General features: G+C 43.7%; 1 protein-coding gene across 5 annotated transcripts in view; it reads right to left on the bottom strand.

Annotated features, from left to right (window-relative positions):
- Positions 1–9,523: 9,523 nt before the first annotated feature.
- PEBP4 (phosphatidylethanolamine binding protein 4) overlaps positions 9,524–21,111 on the bottom strand; it is a 241,723-nt gene continuing 230,135 nt past the window's right edge. For 3 of the 5 annotated variants that reach the window (XM_077306223.1, XM_077306219.1, XM_077306221.1), the window contains exon 7: positions 9,525–10,240. In XM_077306223.1, the coding sequence (XP_077162338.1) occupies positions 10,149–10,240 (92 nt within the window). In that variant the 3' untranslated portion in view covers positions 9,525–10,148. Of the gene's footprint in view, positions 10,241–21,111 lie in introns of all 5 variants that reach the window. The other 2 variants (XM_077306218.1, XM_077306222.1) reach the window with 2 other exon arrangements.

The raw sequence follows: 21,111 nt of genomic DNA, 5'->3' as shown, positions 1-21,111 counted from the left end.
GAAGAAAAGACTTCTTAGTGCAGAGAGGGAGATGGACCCAAGTCACCAGAAATGAGCATCTCCAAGGCATGGCACCAACCGCACACTTATACGTAGCGTTTCAACTCTTTCTATTTAGCGCCTCCGTCCTTGGTATATCCCTGTCCCTAATGCTTCATCTCCTTCTTATAGGGAAAGAATGTAAATATCTGAGCAAAACTGACCCTACTGTACATACACATGAAGGCATGCACACGATCACTGAGATGCCATGCAGAGCACAGTTTTTTAAATGTGATACAACTGGCGAGGCTTCTTACATAAGACAGCTTATTGAAGGATAGGATACTGCGGAATCAGTTCAGTCGAAGTACAGCAAGTGTAGAAGAACCTTTGGAAACAAGTAATAAGTAGAGGGTGGGGACTGATTCTTGTTGTGGGAAAAGGGTATGCCAAGAACAATCTGACTCTCTTTTTTAAATGCTGTGCTGCTTCCCTGACCTGTGGGATGCTAGTTGCCCCATGGTGAAACCAGATGTTTGGACAAGTTGCACTATAGCTTCCCCAGTGGAACATATAGCTTTTTTTCTGACGCACATGAGATATACTCTCAGCACTGAATTATATAAGCCTAGGCATATATCATAGGAGGTGGTCTCCAAAAAGGATAAAATTTGAATATATTGGTTGGAGCCATAATTTACAGATCCCATTTAACCACTCAGCTACACTTTATAAAGAGTTTAATATAGATATTTTTATGTAGAGTGTATTATCACAGTTCTGACTACTGAGGAAGACCCAGTAGGGTCGAAACGCGTTTGGTCTTATGTGCTGTTAGTTCTGTATAGTTTTTATGAAGTTTTTATTCTGTTTGTAATTTTGAACTATAATAAATAATTAACAAGTTTTACATTGTTTTATTGTACAGCTCAACTTCTGAGTTCCTACCTGTTAAGGTTGGATTGTGTTCCTTTTTTGGTTTTGGTCCCCAGTGGAACAGGCCGCATGATCTGAGAGGCTATAATAAAGTTTCCCCAGTGGGACACCAGTGGCCACTTTGAGAGTGTTTCAAGCTGGGAAAATTGCATGGAGGAAAGACGTTAGCCCATCTCTCCTTGTACATCACAGTCCTGATCTGTGTGGCCTCTGTACACCGTGTGGGAACTGAATCCTAAGCACGGAACTCACAGTGCCTACTGATCAACGGGACCTGAGTAGGATGCAAGGAAAATGTTGCATTCAGTTGGGCTCAAGTTGTCTTTGGTTGGCCTTTTGTGAAGGATGGGAAGGCACCTCTTTTCCAACATTTGGAGCTGAGCGCAATGAAAGAAATCAGGTGGCTGCATGTGGAGGAGGAGTGGGGAATCGAACTTGGTTCCCCAGATTAGAGGCCGCCACTCTTAACCATGACACCACGCTGGCTCTTAGCCACATCATTTATGTAGCAGCTTTCCCACAATATCTGCTTTGGAATTAAACTATTCCGCCTTATTTTTTTACATTAAAAAAAATCTACCCCACTTATGCTCTTAGTGGGAACAATAAGATTCAAATATGCACCTGATTTTTCATGGAATTCCCGGGAAGAGCATAGTTTTGGATGCTAAAGAAGACAAACTCCAATCCTATCCAGATCAAACAAGGTCTGGCAGCTTAGAGAACATCCACAATGACTTTAGCAGGGAATAGGGCTTCGTTCAGAGATTTGCCTCCTGTTTGCAATCATTAGACTGCAAAAATACACCATTTAAATGGCAGGTCTGATTCCGGATTTTCTTTCCACATTGTTTTGGCATTTTCTCAACACAGCATTATTAAATCAGTAGGCAGGCAACACCCACAGTCCCTGGAGGGATCAGAAGCTCTTGTTCCAAAGGGATGACCCCATCAGTGAAAACATCTCTGTAAAACATTTGATTGATTTTCAAAGAAAGAAACAACATAAGTCTAATTTGGTTTACGACACGTTCTTTTTTTCGTTCTTCTAGCACAAAGCAGAAAAAAAACACGCAATGGAAATTCAGACTACCCAAAAGTAATCAGACTTCCTCTGAGTGCTAAAAATGATAATTGCACAGAGAGATAGAAGTCAAAATTCTGGAGGGAAGAAGTTGAAACCTATTTTGGGGCTGGGCTGTTCCATTGCAGCACTTTACGGAAGGCTTGTGAGCTGCAGTTTTGCCTCTTCCTCTAGGATGTGACGTGTTTCCAGGACTGACTGATTTAGAAACAAAACTTTCTACATTTAGCCACAGAGAGAGTTAAACTTCTCTTTTTTTCCCCCTGTGATAGTGAGCAAATGGAAGAGTCACAAGGGGTTGGGCTAGAAGATGACTGTACGTTACTTAAAAAAAAAAAAAACAGCCCTGTTCATTAAGCAACAAACTCCACAGTTAGTATTTTCCATACAATTCTGATCTTGCAAATATTGCAGTGAGAATTTGTGGTTTAGTCAATGTTTCTAATATACTTTGTGTGTGTCTTTATGATAACGATTTGGAAATTAATATCCCCTTTCCCTTAATAGTTCTAGAAGCAGGATTATACAACGACTAGGGATAAAGCGTGTTGCATTAAGGAATACAATGGGCGCTAGATTGAGGGGGTGGGATGGCAGAACTCTGCAGATGGCCTCTTACTCCCTCCCCCTCCAGGACCTGGAAAGGCTGCAGGCTGGAGGCCTGGCAGGGGCAGTTCTCACGTGCCAGGGATCTGCAGCCTCTGAGCCTCAGAGGGAAGTGGAAGGAGGAGGGGGTGGTCAGGGGTGGGGGACAGAAGGCAATTGGCTGGCTGCTGGACAGACAGGCAAACCAGTTGGAGGGGGAGGCACTCAGGGGCGGGACTGCCACCCTGAGTAGGTGTTAAGCGCTGAGTGGCACTTAAGCCATGAAACCAGTTCCTCCTCCTAGGCCTTACCAGAAATATTAAGTGGAACAGATTGTGCATCTTTGAGCAATACTGATACCATAAGAAAAACCTGGCTAAATGTGGGTTTTAGCAACAAAAAGGGTTCAAGAAAATGGAAGAATTGTTCTTAAACTGAAGGGAACTGGAACAGCATAATGGCTATGCTAGGCAGCTGCAGGTTCAAATCTCACCTCACCGATTTCTCCAGCCACCCCCCCCCCCCCAAGTTCTTGGAGCATGAAGTTCTTGGAGCATAAAATTTGAGCAGTTATAACTTGAAAGGCACAAAAATGTGAGGACTTCTAGATGAGGTTCTAAAAGTCGCTTTTTTATTTGGCATCTCTTGAATGCCACTTCTTAACAAGGCAACAGCTGTCTACCATTTTACTCCATGGTGCTTTATTATACCTTGAACTCATCTGATATCGCCTCCCAACTCCTGTTGTGGCCAACAATAGGTTCTATAAACATTACCACAACCTTCCAGGGTCAATAGGGACCCTCTTTAGCCAACAGGATCCAGCCGACTGTAGACTCAGTAGAATATCATGAAATGGCTGCATTATTATTATGGATGGATGGAAAAGAAAGGCTGAGAGACCCAGAATCTTCGGCCGGATGTCTGGGGGCTATTGCGGATAAGCTCAAGTGGAGTTGGCTGAAGTTAAATCCAGATCAGATGGAGGTCCTTGCCCTGGGTGAATCAGCTCCAGATGGGCCACTGCAACTCCCAGCTCTTGATAAGAGTCCAATTTAGGTGACCGTCAAGATCCTGTGTGGCCCTGGATGCCTTGGTATCTAGTTTGGAATCAATTTAGAATCTTTTCCTCAAGTTTATTTTGGGGTTACCTCAAGGATCACCTGCTGCTTATATGCATGCAGAGCTTGGGCTTCTGTTGATTAGGAGACCATTTAGCCTTGTTAAAATCTTGGATAAATCATAGGGAAAATTCTGCTAATTAATTTTTTTAAGCTATATTTTGAATCGATTCTGAACATATACCTTTTCGACTCTCTTGCTATAATAAAATCAGGGCACTGTACTCCATTCCAGATGACTTATTGAAAGCTCAATCAGAAGGACCCAGTTTACAGGACTGGATCTTTAAAAATCATGTCTTATTTGATAGCTATACAATGACACTATTAAGCTATTTTAAAAAGTTCATTCCAGATCTGATTATTTAGTTACCATCTCATCACAAAATCTCAAAATGGTTTTTACCGGTTTGTGTTTTCAACCCATACCACTGGCCTTGTTTCTGGTTGTTTCTCCCGTGCACCTTTAGCCCTTCACTTATGTATTTGAGGAGAACCTGCTGTTGAGGATCTTTCTCATTATGTTTCAGGTTGTCCTCTATATTTGGAACCAAGGACTAAATTAACAACTAGGTTTCTCCTGGGAAAACATTTTTACACTGATGCAGAGATACCGCTCTTTCTGTTATTGGATATCAATCCTTTGATTATTTATAATGTTTCAGTTTTCACTGGCTGCAAGGAAAATGATAGCCAAACATACTCCATCAGAGAGTTAATATTTTTAACTTTTTAGTGTTTGGTGTTTACTGGGATATGTTTTTTTCATACCTCCTTTTATACTGTTTTATTGTTTACAATCAATATCTGATGATTGTAATGGTATATATTGTATATATATTGTCATGGCCTTTGTCTATAAACGATAAAATCTATATGACTATGGTGGCCCAGGTCACAACCTGCCACCAACTTTCTGTCATCTTCACCAGGTGCGGCAACTAGTGCCCTATCTGTCGACACCCAAGATAGCCTCAGTGATCTACGTAACAATGACCTACAGGATAGATTACTGTAACTTGCTCTGCTGTAACTCACTGTACACAGGACTACTGTTGAGGTTGATCCAGAAGCATCATCTGGTCCAGAATGTGGCTGCATGGATCCTTAGCACCCGGTGGAGAGCCCATATATGAACTGTCCTCTCCCAGCAGCACTGGCTCCAGGTTGAGGACTGAATCAGATTAAAGGCAATATTAGCTGCGTAATTTAATTTGTTTATTTTAAATATCACTTAACGAATTTTAAATTTTATTTTTTTACATTTTTAGAATTAGTGTATTTTATTAAAATTGTAGTCCACGATGAGTCTTTTTGAGAAAGGGTGACATAAAAGTCTAAACATAAATAAACATAATTAAATAAGAAAGAATATTGTTGGAGTCCTTTTAGAACCAGGCCTCTGGGCCTTTGGCCTACTGAACCTTAGAACTGAAGAGGAAACCATTGCTTATCTTTTTAAACGTATGGGTGCCCTTTCTCTTGCTTTCATGTTTGCCTTGGCAATTTATCCACCAGCTGGGAGTGATCCAAATTAATAATTACTCATCCAATATAATTGTTACATGCTCCTTAGATTAGATCATGTTTCCATGTGTGCTCTTAAGGATTACTGTTTGGATGTGATGCAGATAATATGAGAGATTGGGCCCTCTCTGTGGTGGCACCTCATCTGTGGGATTCCCTCCCTGCCTCTGTTCTCTGTTAGTCACCCCTACAAATTTTAAGCAGCTACTCAAGACATTTAATGAGGTACAATGATTGTTTGCTGGATCTGCATACCTGAACAGGTAGAGACCCCTACCTTTGCTGTGGGGGCCTAGTTCAGGAACTGTCATAAACAACATGTGGCTGACCATTTTATCACTAGATTTAGAAATGATGTCACAACCTGCATCCCTTGCACAACATGCCCTCTCCACTCCCCCCCCTCTACACACATATAATACATTTGTCAGCAGAGGACAGACTTCCTATATCAGATGAAGCGGGATCCAATGAGGAAGATGTCATGGATGTACCTCACATATAGCACACCAGGGGTAGTCAAACTGCGGCCCTCCAGATGTCCATGGACTACAATTCCCATGAGCCCCCTGCCTGCGTTTGCTGGCAGGGGCTCATGGGAATTGTAGTCCATGGACATCTGGAGGGCCGCAGTTTGACTACCCCTGGCACAGCCGTTTGAGAACAGAAGGGAGAGAAATGCTGCTCCAAGTCAGACCTCAAGCGAAAAAGAACATGTCTTATTCAGTCCTAAAATGCAAATTACAGATGGGCAACCTCAATTTGCATCATGGCCATGCAGAAAAGGGAGAAGATGAGAAAGAAGGAAAGCTGGGGGGGGGGTTTGTACCTCGCTTTTTACAACCTGAAGGAATCTAAAAGTAGCTTACAATTGCCTATCCTTCCTTTCCCCACAATAGGGACCCTATGAGGTATGCGAGGCTGAGAGAGCTCTGAGAAAACTGTGACTGGCTGAATATCACCCAATAAACTTCCAGTAATCCCCCACCCCCATAATCTTTCTAGGAGACATAGAAATCAAAACTTATTTTATGGAATTCTCTGTCACATGATATAGAGATGTCCACTAAGAATCCCCAGAGGCACTAACAGCAATTAATTATGTTGATTAAATTGATCCTCCATGTTCAGAAGCAGCACGCTTGAATGGCTGTGGTTGTGGCAGGGAAATAGTATAAGAAGGCTTTTGCCTCTGTGTTCTGCTCGTTGGCTTAGAAGGAGCATCTCTTTGGCGTCTCTGATGTAAACAAGGTGCTGGACGAGGTGGCACTTTGGTCTGATAAAGCACGGCTTTGTTTGCGTTTTGAGCAGTTGTGCGAACAGCATTTGAGAAAGTTAGCATTTTTAAATAAAATCCAGCCATGCAGCTAGCATTTCCACTTGCACTCCAGCTCCTCAGAAAGCAAAACGATAGTTTCCGTATGGGTCTCTCTTAGTACAACAACAACAAGCCTTTAATAGCATCTAAAATACAATATAAGAAGGGAAAGTGCAAAAGGATCCACTGCTAGTGAAAACAAAGGCAAAGATCATGCTTTAGGGCAGGGGTAGTCAAACTGCGGCCCTCCAGATGTCCATGGACTACAATTCCCAGGAGCCCCTGCCAGCATTCGCTGGCAGGGACTCCTGGGAATTGTAGTCCATGGACATCTGGAGGGCCGCAGTTTGACTACCCCTGCTTTAGGGTAAGACATAATACATTCACGATTCTTAACTCACTGGTGTGTAAAAGAGAACTGCATTCGGATGAATGTAAGATTTTGACATCCCAGAACCCTGATATAATTGAACCAGTCTCTCTTAGTACATTCCCTTCCACCTCCAATATCTCAATTAGAAGCAAAAACAAAAAAAAACAAAAACAAAAACAGAAAAAACAAACAACAACCCCCCTCCCCCCCCAAAAAAAAAACAGAAAAGAAAAGAAAGGGGAAAAAAAAAGAATGGTGATAATTTCCTAGAAAGGTAAACATCCGATTCTCTCCCTCCCTTTCTCCCCCAAGTAAACACACTTGCCACAAGGAATTAAAAACAGAGAGGCAAGGATGACTGCAGCCTGAAGACAGGATGTCAACAAAGAGTGACCTTTCATTTCTCCTGGCTCCTTGGCCTTAATCTGAAACACCAATTACACCCTCTGTGGACGATAAATATATAAAAAAAGAAAGGATCGTCTTTAGCTGCCTTCCATGACACGCTGAACTGTCATTTCCTCTTGCTTCTAATTTTAACTCGCAGAGTAAAGCAGGGTTATGTGTTTTGGACTGGCTTCCCTTTTGCCTGTGGTATGTTATAACCCAAAACTTCCTCTCCCCGTGTTCTCTCAACATAACCAAGAATGGACTGGGATCAGTCCCTACAAAGCTTGCATCACTCTGGAAATGGAACTATGACAGACACTCATGAGACTTATAAATACAACCGGTCAAAAAAGCACTGAATCGGTCAACGACAGAACTGCCCACCATTCCCTTCCTCCCAGATTGCCTCTCCTTAGAAGCATGGTTGGCCAACAGGTTTTAAACTGAGCCAGCAACAATGGCAGGGCCAGAATCAGAGGGCAGCATAATGGAGCAGTAGCCAAGGTCTCACCACAGGCAAGCAACAGCAATTGCAGCTTGCACTGACTCTTCTGTCTCTGGATGGGGGTAGAGGTGCCCTTGGTCTCTCCTGGAAGAACAGATCCCTTGGCGTGTTTGGACCCAACAGCTCCTCTTAGGGTTGCCATCTCCCAGAATTACAGCTGATCTCCATACTACAACAATCAGTTCCCCTGGGGAAAATAATTGCTTTGGAGGGTAAACTCTGTGGTATAACACCCCACTAAGCTCCCTCCCCTCCTGAAACCCCATCCTACCTAGAATCCACTCCCAACTTTCCAGGAATTTCTCTACCCTGAGTTGGCAACCTAATTACTCCTTTCACAGGCAAGCTACATCAAAAGTTGAGGCAGTGGCTCATGCTCTTCGTCTGCCAGGGAGGAAATGCTTGCCTATTGGCCAGGCTCTTCCTTTGGGCCTCAAAACCTGGAGTTTGACTCTCCAGCTGACTTTGGCTCTATTCACACTAGCCTCTAGCTGCATAGGTACAACTCCCTTGTGGCATTTTCTCATGTTCCTTTAATGTGAATAAGAACATACACAGGCCGGGCAGACCAACCAAGACAATGAGCTGATGGGAAGAAACGATGCAATTGGCCTCGGTTTTGTGGTTCCAGACAGTATTCAAGTGCTGGAAAACTTCTGTGGTCCCTGGAAGTCTAAGGCCTCTTGTAAAAAGTGTGGCAGAAAGCTACAAAAGAGCCCTATAGCCTTGTATTGGATACCGGCCACTCACTCTTCTGGCAGTGACATGCCTTCTTATGACAGTCCCTAGAGACCCTCTGCTCTATTGGAAGGAAATGACAAAGGCCTTTAAAATCCTGCAAGCCACTGAAACTTTTTTGAACTCTGAGACATGGCCCTTTACAGTGGATAAACCTTTATGAGACGTTACTGTTTTAAGTGCTCTCTTAGTGCTCTCTTAGGGCATCTATTGCTTGCCAGGGCTTTCTGCATGCTTTCCTGAAGGCTTTGCAATAACGTGCTGAAAATAATTCCCTAGATAAACAATAAACAAACACGTATTGATTGCTGCAGTGATGCTGAGTAATCCTGCCTGGGTCGGTAAGAAGGACTTGATTTTCTAACCCTGCAGTTAGAGTTGTCTTTTTTTTTCTTTTACGGGGATTGCTGAGGTCTATAGCGGGTGTTATATGAGCCTCTTGTGGCGCAGGGTGGTAAGGCAGCAGACATGCAGTCTGAAAGCTCTGCCCATGAGGCTGGGAGTTCAATCCCAGCAGTCGGCTCAAGGTTGACTCAGCCTTCCATCCTTCCGAGGTCAGTAAAATGAGTACCCAGCTTGCTGGGGGGTAAACGGTAATGACTGGGGAAGGCACTGGCAAACCACCCCATATTGAGTCTGCCATGAAAACGCTGGAGGGCATCACCCCAAGGGTCAGACATGACCCGGTGTTTGCACAGGGGATACCTTTACCTTTACCTTTTATAGCGGGTGTTAATTTAAAGGAGGAAAACAGGCAGACACAAATCAAAAGGGCTACAGTTCATTCTGCTGGGAAAGGACCTGAGGAAGTGAAGTGCCCGGAGAGAGAGCAGAGATGGGCAGTCTGGTGCCAGCGGAAACCTGAAAGCACTTGTGAGGTTCCTGGACAGCAAGGGCAAGGCCCTGACGAAGCCTCAGTCTTTTCAACTGTACCATTGTTTTGGATATGCTAGAATCAATAGATAGGCATGCTCGAAATTTTGGCAGGGAAAATCTTTATTCCAATTAGCGACCCCCCCCCTTTTGAACATTTTGTTACTGAATGAACCTATGGTCAACTTGAGAATTTAAAAGTAGTATGCGTACTTTGAGCAATTTATAAAATTATTGTATGATTTTGATCTGATTTTCATGAAATGCATTGCACTTATAGGCAAAACTATCGGGGAAAGAATATCACGGCGAGCAATATGAGGATTCTTTAATTTAAGATAGGAGCAGCTCGTAGAAAGTGTTTGGTATACTGCAAAAGTGATGCTGTATTTTCCCCAATATTATAGCCACTAATGAAGGTATTTTCCTTGAAAATGAGCAGTGCATACCGGGGTTTGTTTTGGCATCCTACACTGGAATAAAGAAGGTTTTGATTTTTTTTTGCCACGGCAGCTTGTGTTCTTCATTCTACTGGCTTGTCGGCTGATGGGTCTTTTTGTGGAATTTTTGGCAGGGTTGCTATGGTAGATTTGGAAGAGCTTCATTCCCCCCATGTCTACTGCGATATTCTACAGGCTGCTCTGGATTATTTCCTCGTTTTACTGGGAAAGGATGCAAGCCAGAAAGTTCCATAGCAGAGGACTTCATTGCCACGGTTAGTCTCCATAGTGTTTAGTGAGGAAAAGGGTTGAAGCCACAGGTGCTCCCAGCCGAAACTGATCCACAAAGTGCTCCATGTTCCAAGAACCTATAAAGAGGGCAAGAAAAACAACTGAGATTCTGGCTCATTGGACTGCTGTGGCCCACTATTTCAGCTACTAAGGTAACTTTTCTGGGAGCAAGCCCTGCTGAATACACACCCCAAAGCAAGGGGAAGCTACTGGATTCATAAACTCAACACATTATATCCAAAGGGATGTAATGAAGAAATTAACTTCTTTCAGGTACGATCACAGAGAAGTGCAGATGGGATGGATTGGAATAAACCAGGTGCAACCACTGAAAGCAGATAATTGGAGGATGTCATGTGGGTGCTCTGAAGGAGACCATTCCAGTTTGAGAGCCACAGTAGATCAAAATAGCAGTGAAGATGCAACCCTGAACTGTTTTAACTGTTGTTCCTGTGCCCCATCAATCTGTAGTTTGTCATTGGGACTGAGGATCTCTGATAGAATTCTGAGCGTATTTTTGCCAAATTACAATCCCCGGGATTCTTTGGGAGAACCCCTGGGCAGCTGTGCTGAATTCAAGAGAAAATAAAACCATCCAGTGGATGGCAGTGGGTGTTACAAAGTCAGAACAGAGTCTTGGTGCAGTGGGACCAGATCTTCTAAGAGGTGGTGGTAGTCACAGACACAAGTTAGAAATATTACAAGTTTATAATAATGTGTTCTCTGCATTGTTCTACAAATTTAACTATAAACTGCCCTGTGCCACAAGGGAGGGAAGTATCAAAATGTAATAAAATAAATGAATAGATGAATAATACATAAAACATAGACTGTACAATAAGAGAAAATTAGAAACCTGACAGCTATACTGATATCAGAGCCTCTTGGGGCACAGAGTGGTAAGGCAGCAGACATGCAGTCTGAAAGCTCTGCCCATGAGGCTGGGAGTTCAATCCCAGCAGCCGGCTCAAGGTTGACTCAGCCTTCCATCCTTCCGAGGTCAGTAAAATGAGTACCCAGCTTGCTGGGGGGTAAACGGTAATGACTGGGGAAGGCACTGGCAAACCACCCCGTATTGAGTCTGCCATAAAAACGCTAGAGGGCGTCACCCCAAGGGTCAGACATGACCCGGTGCTTGCACAGGGGATACCTTTACCTTTATATTGATATCAATTAGTAGTACGGATGTGCCCACAGAGATCTGTGCAGCAAACCAGTTCTTCTGCCAGAACTATGTTCACCCATGTTCAGGCCAATGGGGATATTTCACAAAGCAAAGCTGGAAAGCAACACAGCTGGCACAATAGAGAAGGGGATGGGCATGAGCTCATTTCAGTGCCAAGAGACTTGATGAGTTCATAATTTTGGAATCAAACACATTTCAGTTTTCAGAATATATGTTGTGTTGTTTTGCTTAAAATCTAACTTGCTCACACATGCTATTTGCTCCTTATGGCCTTTTGAAGACAAACTTCTCACTGTTTCTCACCAGCCCACCCCAAGGCTTCCTGGAAATCCCCAGCCACCCGCAGTGGTACACGCTTGTGGGGAGAGTGACAGATCTCCTTGGGGCCCCTCCCATCAATGATTTTGTGAAACAAGGAAGTGCGATTAACCCCTTGATGTTAATGCTTTACAGGCTAGCTCTTTGGCCCCTCTTTTCTATTCATCCTTTACTGTGCTAAAGAGAAGCCCAGGAAAACGTAAAACATTTCCCCAGGTAAAAGCAGGGATGTGCTTCAAATAGCTTTATTCTCCTACCAGCCCCCTTTCCCCATAGGCACTATAAACACATTGCTTCAAGGGTCTCTTCTGCCTGCTGCATACTGTGCTCATTTGCTCTGTAATATCCTGTCCTCTACTAGTTTAAAGGCCCCCCCCCCCAAAATAAACTTGGCAATTGTTCTCTGAGTGCTAGGAAAAAATGGTAGAAAACTCATCTTTCAATGGGTAACCAACCTCAACATATCACAACTGCTGCAGTGTGCAACGGTGCCCTAGTGTTCACATGCTCACATTTACCTGGATGCGGATAACAGGCACATGCAATCCCCCTTTCACTCATTTAAATTCTAGAAACCCAATGGGAGGAACTAAGCCCTATAGAATGACAACTGGAGTAGTCCATATTCACAAACGTTCAAGAAGATAAGACTAGGGATGAAACAGGAACAGAACATACCATGGACAGGGACCCCAAAATAGGAACTGCCCCTGGTGAATAGGGACAGTTGGAGCATGTGGCTTAACTATACTTCTAAAGCAGAGGTTGTCAACCTGTGGTCCTCCAGATGTTCATAGGCTACAATTTCCATGAGCCCCTGCCAGAAAATGCTGGCAGGGACTCATGGGAATTGTAGTGCATGAACATCTGGAGGACCACAGGTTGACTACCCCTGTTCTAAAGCACTGATCAGGCCACACTCCTGCTGCTTCTGTTTTCTCCGGCATCGATATTCATTCATTTGCTCAGTTATAACAGAGAATCTGTATTTCAGTTGCCAAATGGTTGCATTCCACTGCATTCCCCTTGACCCTCCTTAGTTTTTAAAGACCAGGTTGTGGTTTGTTCTGACTTTTCTGGGTGGAAATGAAGCAACAAATTTCTGTGTGGTCTGGTGAAATGCTTACGGATGCACTGAGCTTTCACTGCCATGTCTCAACCCTTGTCGCAGTTCATATATATATATGTGTGTGTGTATGTGCATGTAGATCCTATCTTTTGCTGTAATCCTAATATGTCATTTCTGCATAATTTAACATTTTGTACTAAGAACGGTGCTTTGCTTCAGCTTTGCCTCAGGTTTCTGATTGGTTTCAGATTTCTGCAATCCAAATCGTATTATCTTACTTATTGCATGTCCCAACTGATGACACTATGTAATCTGCCTTGGGTTACACTGAGAAATGTGGACAACATAAGTAACATAATTAAATATATACATAATTCTATATATATAATTTTGTTGAAACATTAAAATGCTGAGCTGAAGGGGAAGCAGGGCCTTGACCCTGCAGTCCTGAGCTGTGCCATGACTCATCAAGCAGTGAGTTATGGGCTGAGCAGAAACCAGAGGGTATGCTGTACCCATGCTATAGCAGAAGTGCTGCCATAAAAAGGAACAGAAAAGTTCCTTTCTCAGTATTTTTCAACTGCTGGTGAGTTCTTTTAGACTGTCACTGCAGAGATAGGAGTTTCGTAGTCAGATTGGTGTTGTAGTTGAGAGCAGCAGCCTCCAGTCCGGATAACTGGGTTGCATTCCCCACTCTTCCTCCACATGCAGCCAGCTGGGTGACCTTGGACCAATCACAGCTTCTCAGAGCTCTCTCAGACTCATTTAAGAGTGACTGTTGTGGGGAGAGGAAGGGTAGGCAATTGTAAGCTGCTTTTCCCAAACATGGCGCCCTGGTGTAGCTATACCCTGCTGAGATCCTTCCTAGAATCATAGAGTTGGAAGGGATCTCCAGGTCATCTAGTCCAACCCCCTGCACAATGCAGGAACTCACAACTACCTGCCCACCCACTCATAATCTGCCCAAGTTCATAAAATCAGCATTTCTGTCAGATGGCTATCCAGCCTCTGCTTTAAAAACTTCCAAAGAAGGAGAACTCGCCACCTCCTGAGGAAGCCTGTTCCACTGAGAAACTGCTTTGTCATTCTTCAGGATGTTGAGCCGAAAATTCGTTTGAATTAGTTTTAACCCATTGGTTCTGGTCCGACCCTCTGGGGCAACAGAAAACAACTCTGCTTCATCCATATGACAATCTTTCAAGTGTTTGAAGATGGCTATCATATCACCTCTTAGTCGTCTTCTCTCCTCTTGCCAAACCTTGCCCTCCCGAGGCTCCACCCCTCCAAGTCTCCAAGGATTTCCCAGCCTAGAGTGGGCAACCCTAGCTCAAAAGCACCCATGGGGCCAAAATCTTGCTGGCCCCTCTGCGATTAAACAATGGCCCCTTCCCCCTTCCCAGCCCAATAAGGCTATGCAGCAGGTAGGATTGGAAAAGAGAAAAATCCCTCTAGAGTAGCGATCCCCAACCTGTGGGCCACGGACCACATGTGGTCCATTGACTAATTGGAGGTGGGCCGCGAAGGACGCCTTCTCCCCCCCCCCCCCCCCGGCCCTTTATAACACACTTTGGGTGTCATTGTCTCCCATCACTCCCAGATGGGACTATCTCGTTGCAGAGAAACAAGCTCAGGGTTCCCATTGATTTGTCATTGTCATGAGTTAAAATTTCCATGAAAATAAAATGTTCCTTATGTTCATTGTGGTGGCGTGTCTGTATCTTATTTTGAAGGGATGTTTAAACATTACCATAGCGACCAGAGTCAGAGAGCGTTCGGGCAGTGGTTGAGAGTAGAGGAGTAAACTACCCCCCCCCACCGGGCCTCAGTACAATTGTCAAGCGTTGAGTGGTCCCCAGTGATAAAAAGGTTGGGGACCACTGCTCTAGAGGGCAAAGAGGGGGGTGGGGAATGCAGTGCATAGCTCCACCCCTTTTCCATATTGGTTCCGGGTAGAGCATCCACATGGTTCCTCTGCCGGCAGCCACTACAGCTCCTCTTTTGAGCCAGATCAAAGGAGAAAGCCCTAATAGGCCCACACATCATGCTCAGGATGAAATTCATATCTTTGGTGTGGGCAAAGCTTTTCCCTTGATAGTTCACTTACTAACCGGATTCCTATACAGCTTTTCCTCATTGCTCAAAGAAGTTTCCAATGAGACAAGTGAATTAAAACTGAGCAAAGGCCCAACAAATCAAAACATTAACACAATTCAGCAACATTTGCTCAAGATCTAAGCTAGAGAGGTTAGTCTTGCCTACTACTCCCTATCAAGGCAGGAAGAAGACTGGCAAGGGCACCGCTCCTACCATGAAGGAAACAGGAAGTGAAATCAAGTCCTGCTTCCCTGAACATGTGGTGGGAAACACCCACCGAGACGTCCTTCTGACTCAACAGGGAGAAGAGGCAGCCCTTACTTCTATTGCAGCCCATTCTATAAGGACACAGAAAATGCCCTTGTCCCGGCAGTCATAGATTTCTCTTCTCTTACGGTATGAAAAGAGAGCAGACCTTGTTTTGAGGATGGTTAAAAACATAAAAAAACCTAAGCAGTCATTCATTCCCAACTGTAGTGACTGAGCAGGTAGGTGAACCTGGGATTTCTCTCTATAATAACAAAATATTGCTTTTAAGGGATGGTTAACATGATCCTCCTTGAACAGTTTTGAAGGCCTGGAGTTCTCCGGGAATTGCAACTAATCTCCCGTCTACAGAAATCAATTTCCCTGAATTTCATGGCAGGTTTGGAGGGCAGACTGTATCCTGTACCATAGATTCCAGGTGAAATCTTTCCCCATCCGCCTCCTTCTACAACCACTGCCCCCAAATACCCAAGAATTCCCTAGGCCAGAGTTGGCAACTCTATCCTACATGGGAGTTTTAAAGATGCCTACATTTTAAGTGTGTGCTGGAAGAAACACTGCTATAACGCTGGTATATTGCACAGACCGACTGCTCCGGTCTTTCTCCCCGCAGAAATAGGTCAGGAGTAAACTCACCCAGCACAATCACTTGCAGGGTACAGAAGTCCAGTAACCACTACCAAGATTGCACAAGGTTGTTCAGCACAACCACAACTTTTAAACAGTATTAGATAACCTGGTGGTGGTTGTGGTGGTGGTTGCAGGAGGTTGCCATTTTAGTAGTGCTCGTCTGTTTTGTAAAAATGTCAGGCAGATAAGCCCGCAGCTGCAGCCCAAACAGGCCCCTCTATTGCATACAACATACAAAAGAAATCTGATCAAACCTGGATTGGGGGACTGACTTTGGTCAGAGCCTGAAACCTGTTATGATCCCTTTCTTGTCTCCCTGGACCCACCCATGCTGTCTCGCAATGGGGTGAGAGTCACCGGGCCAGGAAGACCACTGGCCTGATCTCTTTTCAGATCTCAGGGGTTTAATAAGCACAACAAAACAATCCTTGCAAAAGAATGAGCAGAGTGAGCTTGCTTCATCAGTTGCCCCCCAGCCAGCAGGTCCCGCACTGGAACAAGTGAGATGCAGCTGAGTTCAAGTGCTTTCTGTTTGCTGCCGCAGTCAAGGAGGAACCCGCCGAGGAGTGAGCTCATATTTGCCAATGGGTTCCTCTTGACTCAGTGCTGAAGTGAACGGAAGGGGAGGTTCAGTGCGTTGCAGTTTTGCTACTGTGCAAGGGAGAAAAGCCCCTGTTCTAAACAGAGCTGTCTCCTCCGTGACACCGTCCACTTCATGTTAACCCTACGGAAGTGCGGTCATGGAACTTAACTGCTGCTCGGATTGGGAGAATAGTCCTTTTGCAATGCATTTACTTTCCCAAAGAGGTTCACCGTTGTGTTGTTGTTGTTGTTGTTGTTTTTTTGAAGCAGCCATTTCCTACAGAAGGGCAAGTGATCCCACTTTAGAAATTCTAGCAATGCTAACCTGTATTGTACCCAGGCAGGTAGAATGGTAATTTGCAAACTCAACAATAGTTAATCTTTGTGTCATTACTCAAAAGAGGGGATTCCTGTGTGTTCTGTGCAAGCAAAGTTGCTATGCTCAGTGTTAGGATATGCAAGATCTGTAGTGTGCATGATTCAAAATGATATGAAGGATATCCTATAGGGGGCATTGGGGGAAATATGTAATTAGCATATTTGGAATTCCCTGCTATTTCCTCCAGAGCGACGGGCCCTGTGGGAGCTTTTGGCGTTCTGCGGGGCCTGCAAGAGGGAGCTCTTCTGCCAGGTGTATGGTTGAGGCCGATGCGCTAAGGAAGATCTAGACCCCTCTCCTGGGTTACTCTATTGGCGGAGTAAGATCAGCAACGCCTCTGCCCACCCCCAGAGGTGACAGCGAGTGGGATTTAGTTGTTGTTTTTTCACCGCTGTATACCTTGGGTTCTGTGTATGGATTGCTGTGCATTTTATGATATAGTTTTTGGACTGTTTTAGGGGTAATTATATTGGGGATTTTATGAACGTTTTGTAACCCGCCATGAGCCTTTTTGGGAGTGGCAGGCTAGACATTTTAATAATAATAATAATAATAATAATAATAATAATAATAATAATAATAATAATAATAATAATAATAATAATAATAATAATAATAATAAGTCCTGATTGGCTCTGTTACTGTTCCTTTGAGCACACTTCACACTCTATTTGCTTCTAGAACAGACAGAATGAAAACCCAGAACAGTTAAGACATTCTTTCTATACAAGTTTTGTTTTTCTTCTTAATAAAATTATTTTATTCTTTTAAACAGCTTGATACCTGGCTCCTCTTTGCATATTTAAACTCTGCCAACACCCTCACCATTTGAGGAATCTGACCTCTAGCCTTGAAATCTACTATGGAGCAACACCGAGAATATTTGGCAGCTCAATGGATGATTTAATAAATGCAAAACACTTGATGAGCTGAAAAGAGCTATGCAATGATAAATAAATATCAGGACATCAGAATTCACTGTCCTCTGGAGCAGGGGTGATCAAACTGTGGCCCTCCAGATGTCCATAGACTACAACTACCATGAGCTCCGGCCAGTAATTTAGTTCATGGACATCTGGAAAGCTACAGTTTGGCTACCTCTGCTCTAAAGGCATAGATATTCAGAACAGGGGTTCCTCACACTGGGCAAGTTGCTTCCATGTCATCATAAACCAAGGTTAAGAAACCCGAAGGTTGACAAAAGAGAATTTTCGACCAAAAACCAACAGCAACTTTATAGACTTGGGACCATTCTGCAGTAGAGAAAACCCCCACATCAGTGGTCCTAAACGCTCTAACAATCACATCATTTCCTCACCAAAATCAGCCCCTCCAGGAAAAAACATGAAGTCTTTCCTATCTTACCTTGCATTTTCCGAATGCCAATTTACGGCAACTTTAATTTTACCTCAGGGCTCAACTTGCCATCTTTGAGTGTAGAAATCCTGAATCCATTTCCCTTCCCGCACTGTGCCACCATTTTGGGCTGTCCATGTCGTGTGTGCATGCCCAACTCTTTCTGCCAGATTCTATTCCCCAATGTGCCAGTATTTTTAAAAATTATTTCGTGGTAGAATGTTACTTATAACAATATTAACACTGTTACTAAATTTTAAGAGCGATTTAAATTGTGTTGCGCCATTAGCATGCATGCATCATGGAGGCTGTGTCCTTTGGAGAAATTGTGGAAATCAGACAGCAGGAAGCAAAGCCCCACCGTATGTGAAATCGCAGTTTTCTGTTGGAAACCAACACAAAGAAGTCTGTACAGTGGATAAATGTCAGAGTCAATATTAAGAACAAAGACAATTAGGATCTAACTATATCGCATGCCTTTGAATTAGGATCTGCTAATAACATTACAGTTACTATGCATGTATGCGTATGTTATACATGTTGTAATTGTTTAGTGCTTCCTTGTATTATACTAGTGTCACAGCGGATTATGAGCTGTGAACCCTTACTGTAAACTGCCCTGAGCTGCAAGGGAGGGTGGTATAGAAATGTAATAAAACAAACAAACAAAAAATAAAACATGCAAGCAAACTTATTTTGAATAACTTCTGATGTAAATTTCCAAACCCCAAAACTGGAGCTTCATACAACAACTGAGGAAGAATTTTTGTTCTGTAAATTTCCAGTACTGAGGGCAACAAGAATCCTCTTGCCCTATAAAATCTGGGCTAGTTGATTAGTTAGAGAGCCAGTTTGGTGTAGTGGTTAGGAGTGCGGACTTCTAATCTGGCATGCCAGGTTCGATTCTGCGCTCCCCCACATGCAACCAGCTGGGTGACCTTGGGCTCGCCACGGTGCTGATAAAAGTGTTCTGACCGAGCAGTGATATCAGGGCTCTCTCAGCCTCACCCACCCCATAGGGTGTCTGTTGTGGGGAGAAGAATGGGAAGGCAACTGTAAGCCGCTTTGAGCCTCCTTCGGGTAGGGAAAAGCGGCATATAAGAACCAACTCTTCTTCTTCTTCTAGTTAATTATTAAACTTCTTGATTGGCTGAGTTCTTGTCTGTTCCAGAGTGGTATCTTCTGCATGCCCAATCTCACCTCTAGGTTAAGAAATGAAAAACAAGGATCTTCAGCCTGAATCTGGAACCGGGTGTAGGTGTTCATGGCCACTGCAGAGTTAAATCTAAGATGGACTAATTTTGGGGTGCCCCTATGGGGCTTAACAAGGAACTAGTACCATAATTCTCTACCGTTTTTCCTTCCTTCCGGCTAGAAAAACCTCCAACATGTGTGTGCCCAGATTGAAAGAGAGCATCACACTCAGTGATGGTGAAGAAAAGTAACATAATAAATGCTGCACAAGGCCTTGGCCAAAAAGCAAGCCTGTGCTACTTGAACACACATGCATAACTAAATGGAGCTGTTGAAGTTCTACAGGATCTGTAAAATGGCCCTCTTCCACCAGGCCTATGGTTGAGGCCAAAGATGTTCAAAGCTTTACAGGCCTCCTTCCACCTCCTTTTTCTGGCTCCTCCCCCCTACCTATTTATTATTTATGCCATCTCCAGTCTGGGTAGCTGACAGAGGGAGGTAAGAGGGTGAAGGGGGGGGGGGGAGAGTGGATTGGATTTTTATTATTGTATTTTATTGTGGATGTGTTTTTATTGTTGTAAACCACCTTGAGCCCATTATAGGGAAGAATGGTATATAAATTAAATCAATAACAGGTTCAGCAATGGTTAAACCATTTTCCAGTTCAGGGACACAATCCAGTGTCTCCTCTGTTGGAGAGGGATAGAGGGAAAATACCAGAAGCCACTGCTAAATCCAGGAGCTGGAAGTTATACTGTTTGTTTTTCTTTCCCTAGCCCTCAACAAAGGTTCCCAAGAGGTGATTACAATGAGATGACACAGAGAGGATGAAGAAAACAATTATTATTTGCAGGAGAGGCTGGCTGTTCTTTTGGTTAGATCTTTGGGCGAGGGCTCTAGAGATCTGAATTGCATTCCTGGCCTCCCTTATCACCATCTCTACGTGTCATTTAATCTCTGTGCATCATTCCCCCACCTGGATCATATGAGGTAATGGTGGTTAGACCATGGCCTCTTAATGTGTGTGCATGTGTGTGTGTGTGATGCCGGGAGACCATTTTGTCTAACATTTTTCATATATGGTTTGCCAGAATTCAGAGATTCAAATTATGACCCACTTGCAATGGGATAAACTCACCAAGCCTACACAGTATTCAAAAGACAATAGCAAAGGAGGAGGAATATGTTGAGGCTCCTTACAGAATGTCTCCCATCTGTGTGTTGGTCACAGCCAGAACCATTTCGCTCCAGCAAGGTCACTGCATCATACATCTCAAACCATACTGTGGGACAGTTTTCCACAGGATCATATGAAAAATGTGGTTCAGACAATTCAGAGTATTAAGCAACCGAGTAAGCACTTCTCCGTTCACATTTTACTGAGGCCCGTGATAGATAATTGGTTTCATTTCCGGGTTATTGCAGGAAGGATATGGTTTTTCTCATTTCATAACAACATCTCATAGGCAAAGTGACGCAGTAGAAAGTCTTAAGATATTTCCATTCATTTCTTGGGGATGCCGTCCCATCTTTCTTCTGATGGGGGGATGGTCTGGCTTTTGAGCAGCTGCATACCAGGCAGAAGTTCTACAGGTTCCCAAGCATTCCTTTACATGCCAGAAAACAGTGCATTTGTTGAATTTCTGTAGGCCTTACATTTATGAAATGCACAGAAACAAAATGGAGCTTGCATAATTCAGGCTCTGTATTTTTATTTTTCCTTTAAGCTCAATATTTTTTCTCTGTACTGAGGACACATTTTATAGCTGCTGAGTCCTGAGTTAATTCTTAACTTGCTTCAACCTTATTTATTATTTTGGGGGAGGGGTATTCTAACAAAATAATAACAAAGCAATTTTAAAAGGCACTTATC

Source organism: Paroedura picta, chromosome 12 (assembly GCF_049243985.1).
Source record: "Paroedura picta isolate Pp20150507F chromosome 12, Ppicta_v3.0, whole genome shotgun sequence".
In the NCBI taxonomy this organism is placed as follows: Eukaryota; Metazoa; Chordata; class Lepidosauria; order Squamata; family Gekkonidae; genus Paroedura; species Paroedura picta.
The sequence above is the reverse complement of the archived record's forward strand: the minus strand, read 5'-3'. Positions and strand labels throughout refer to the sequence as shown.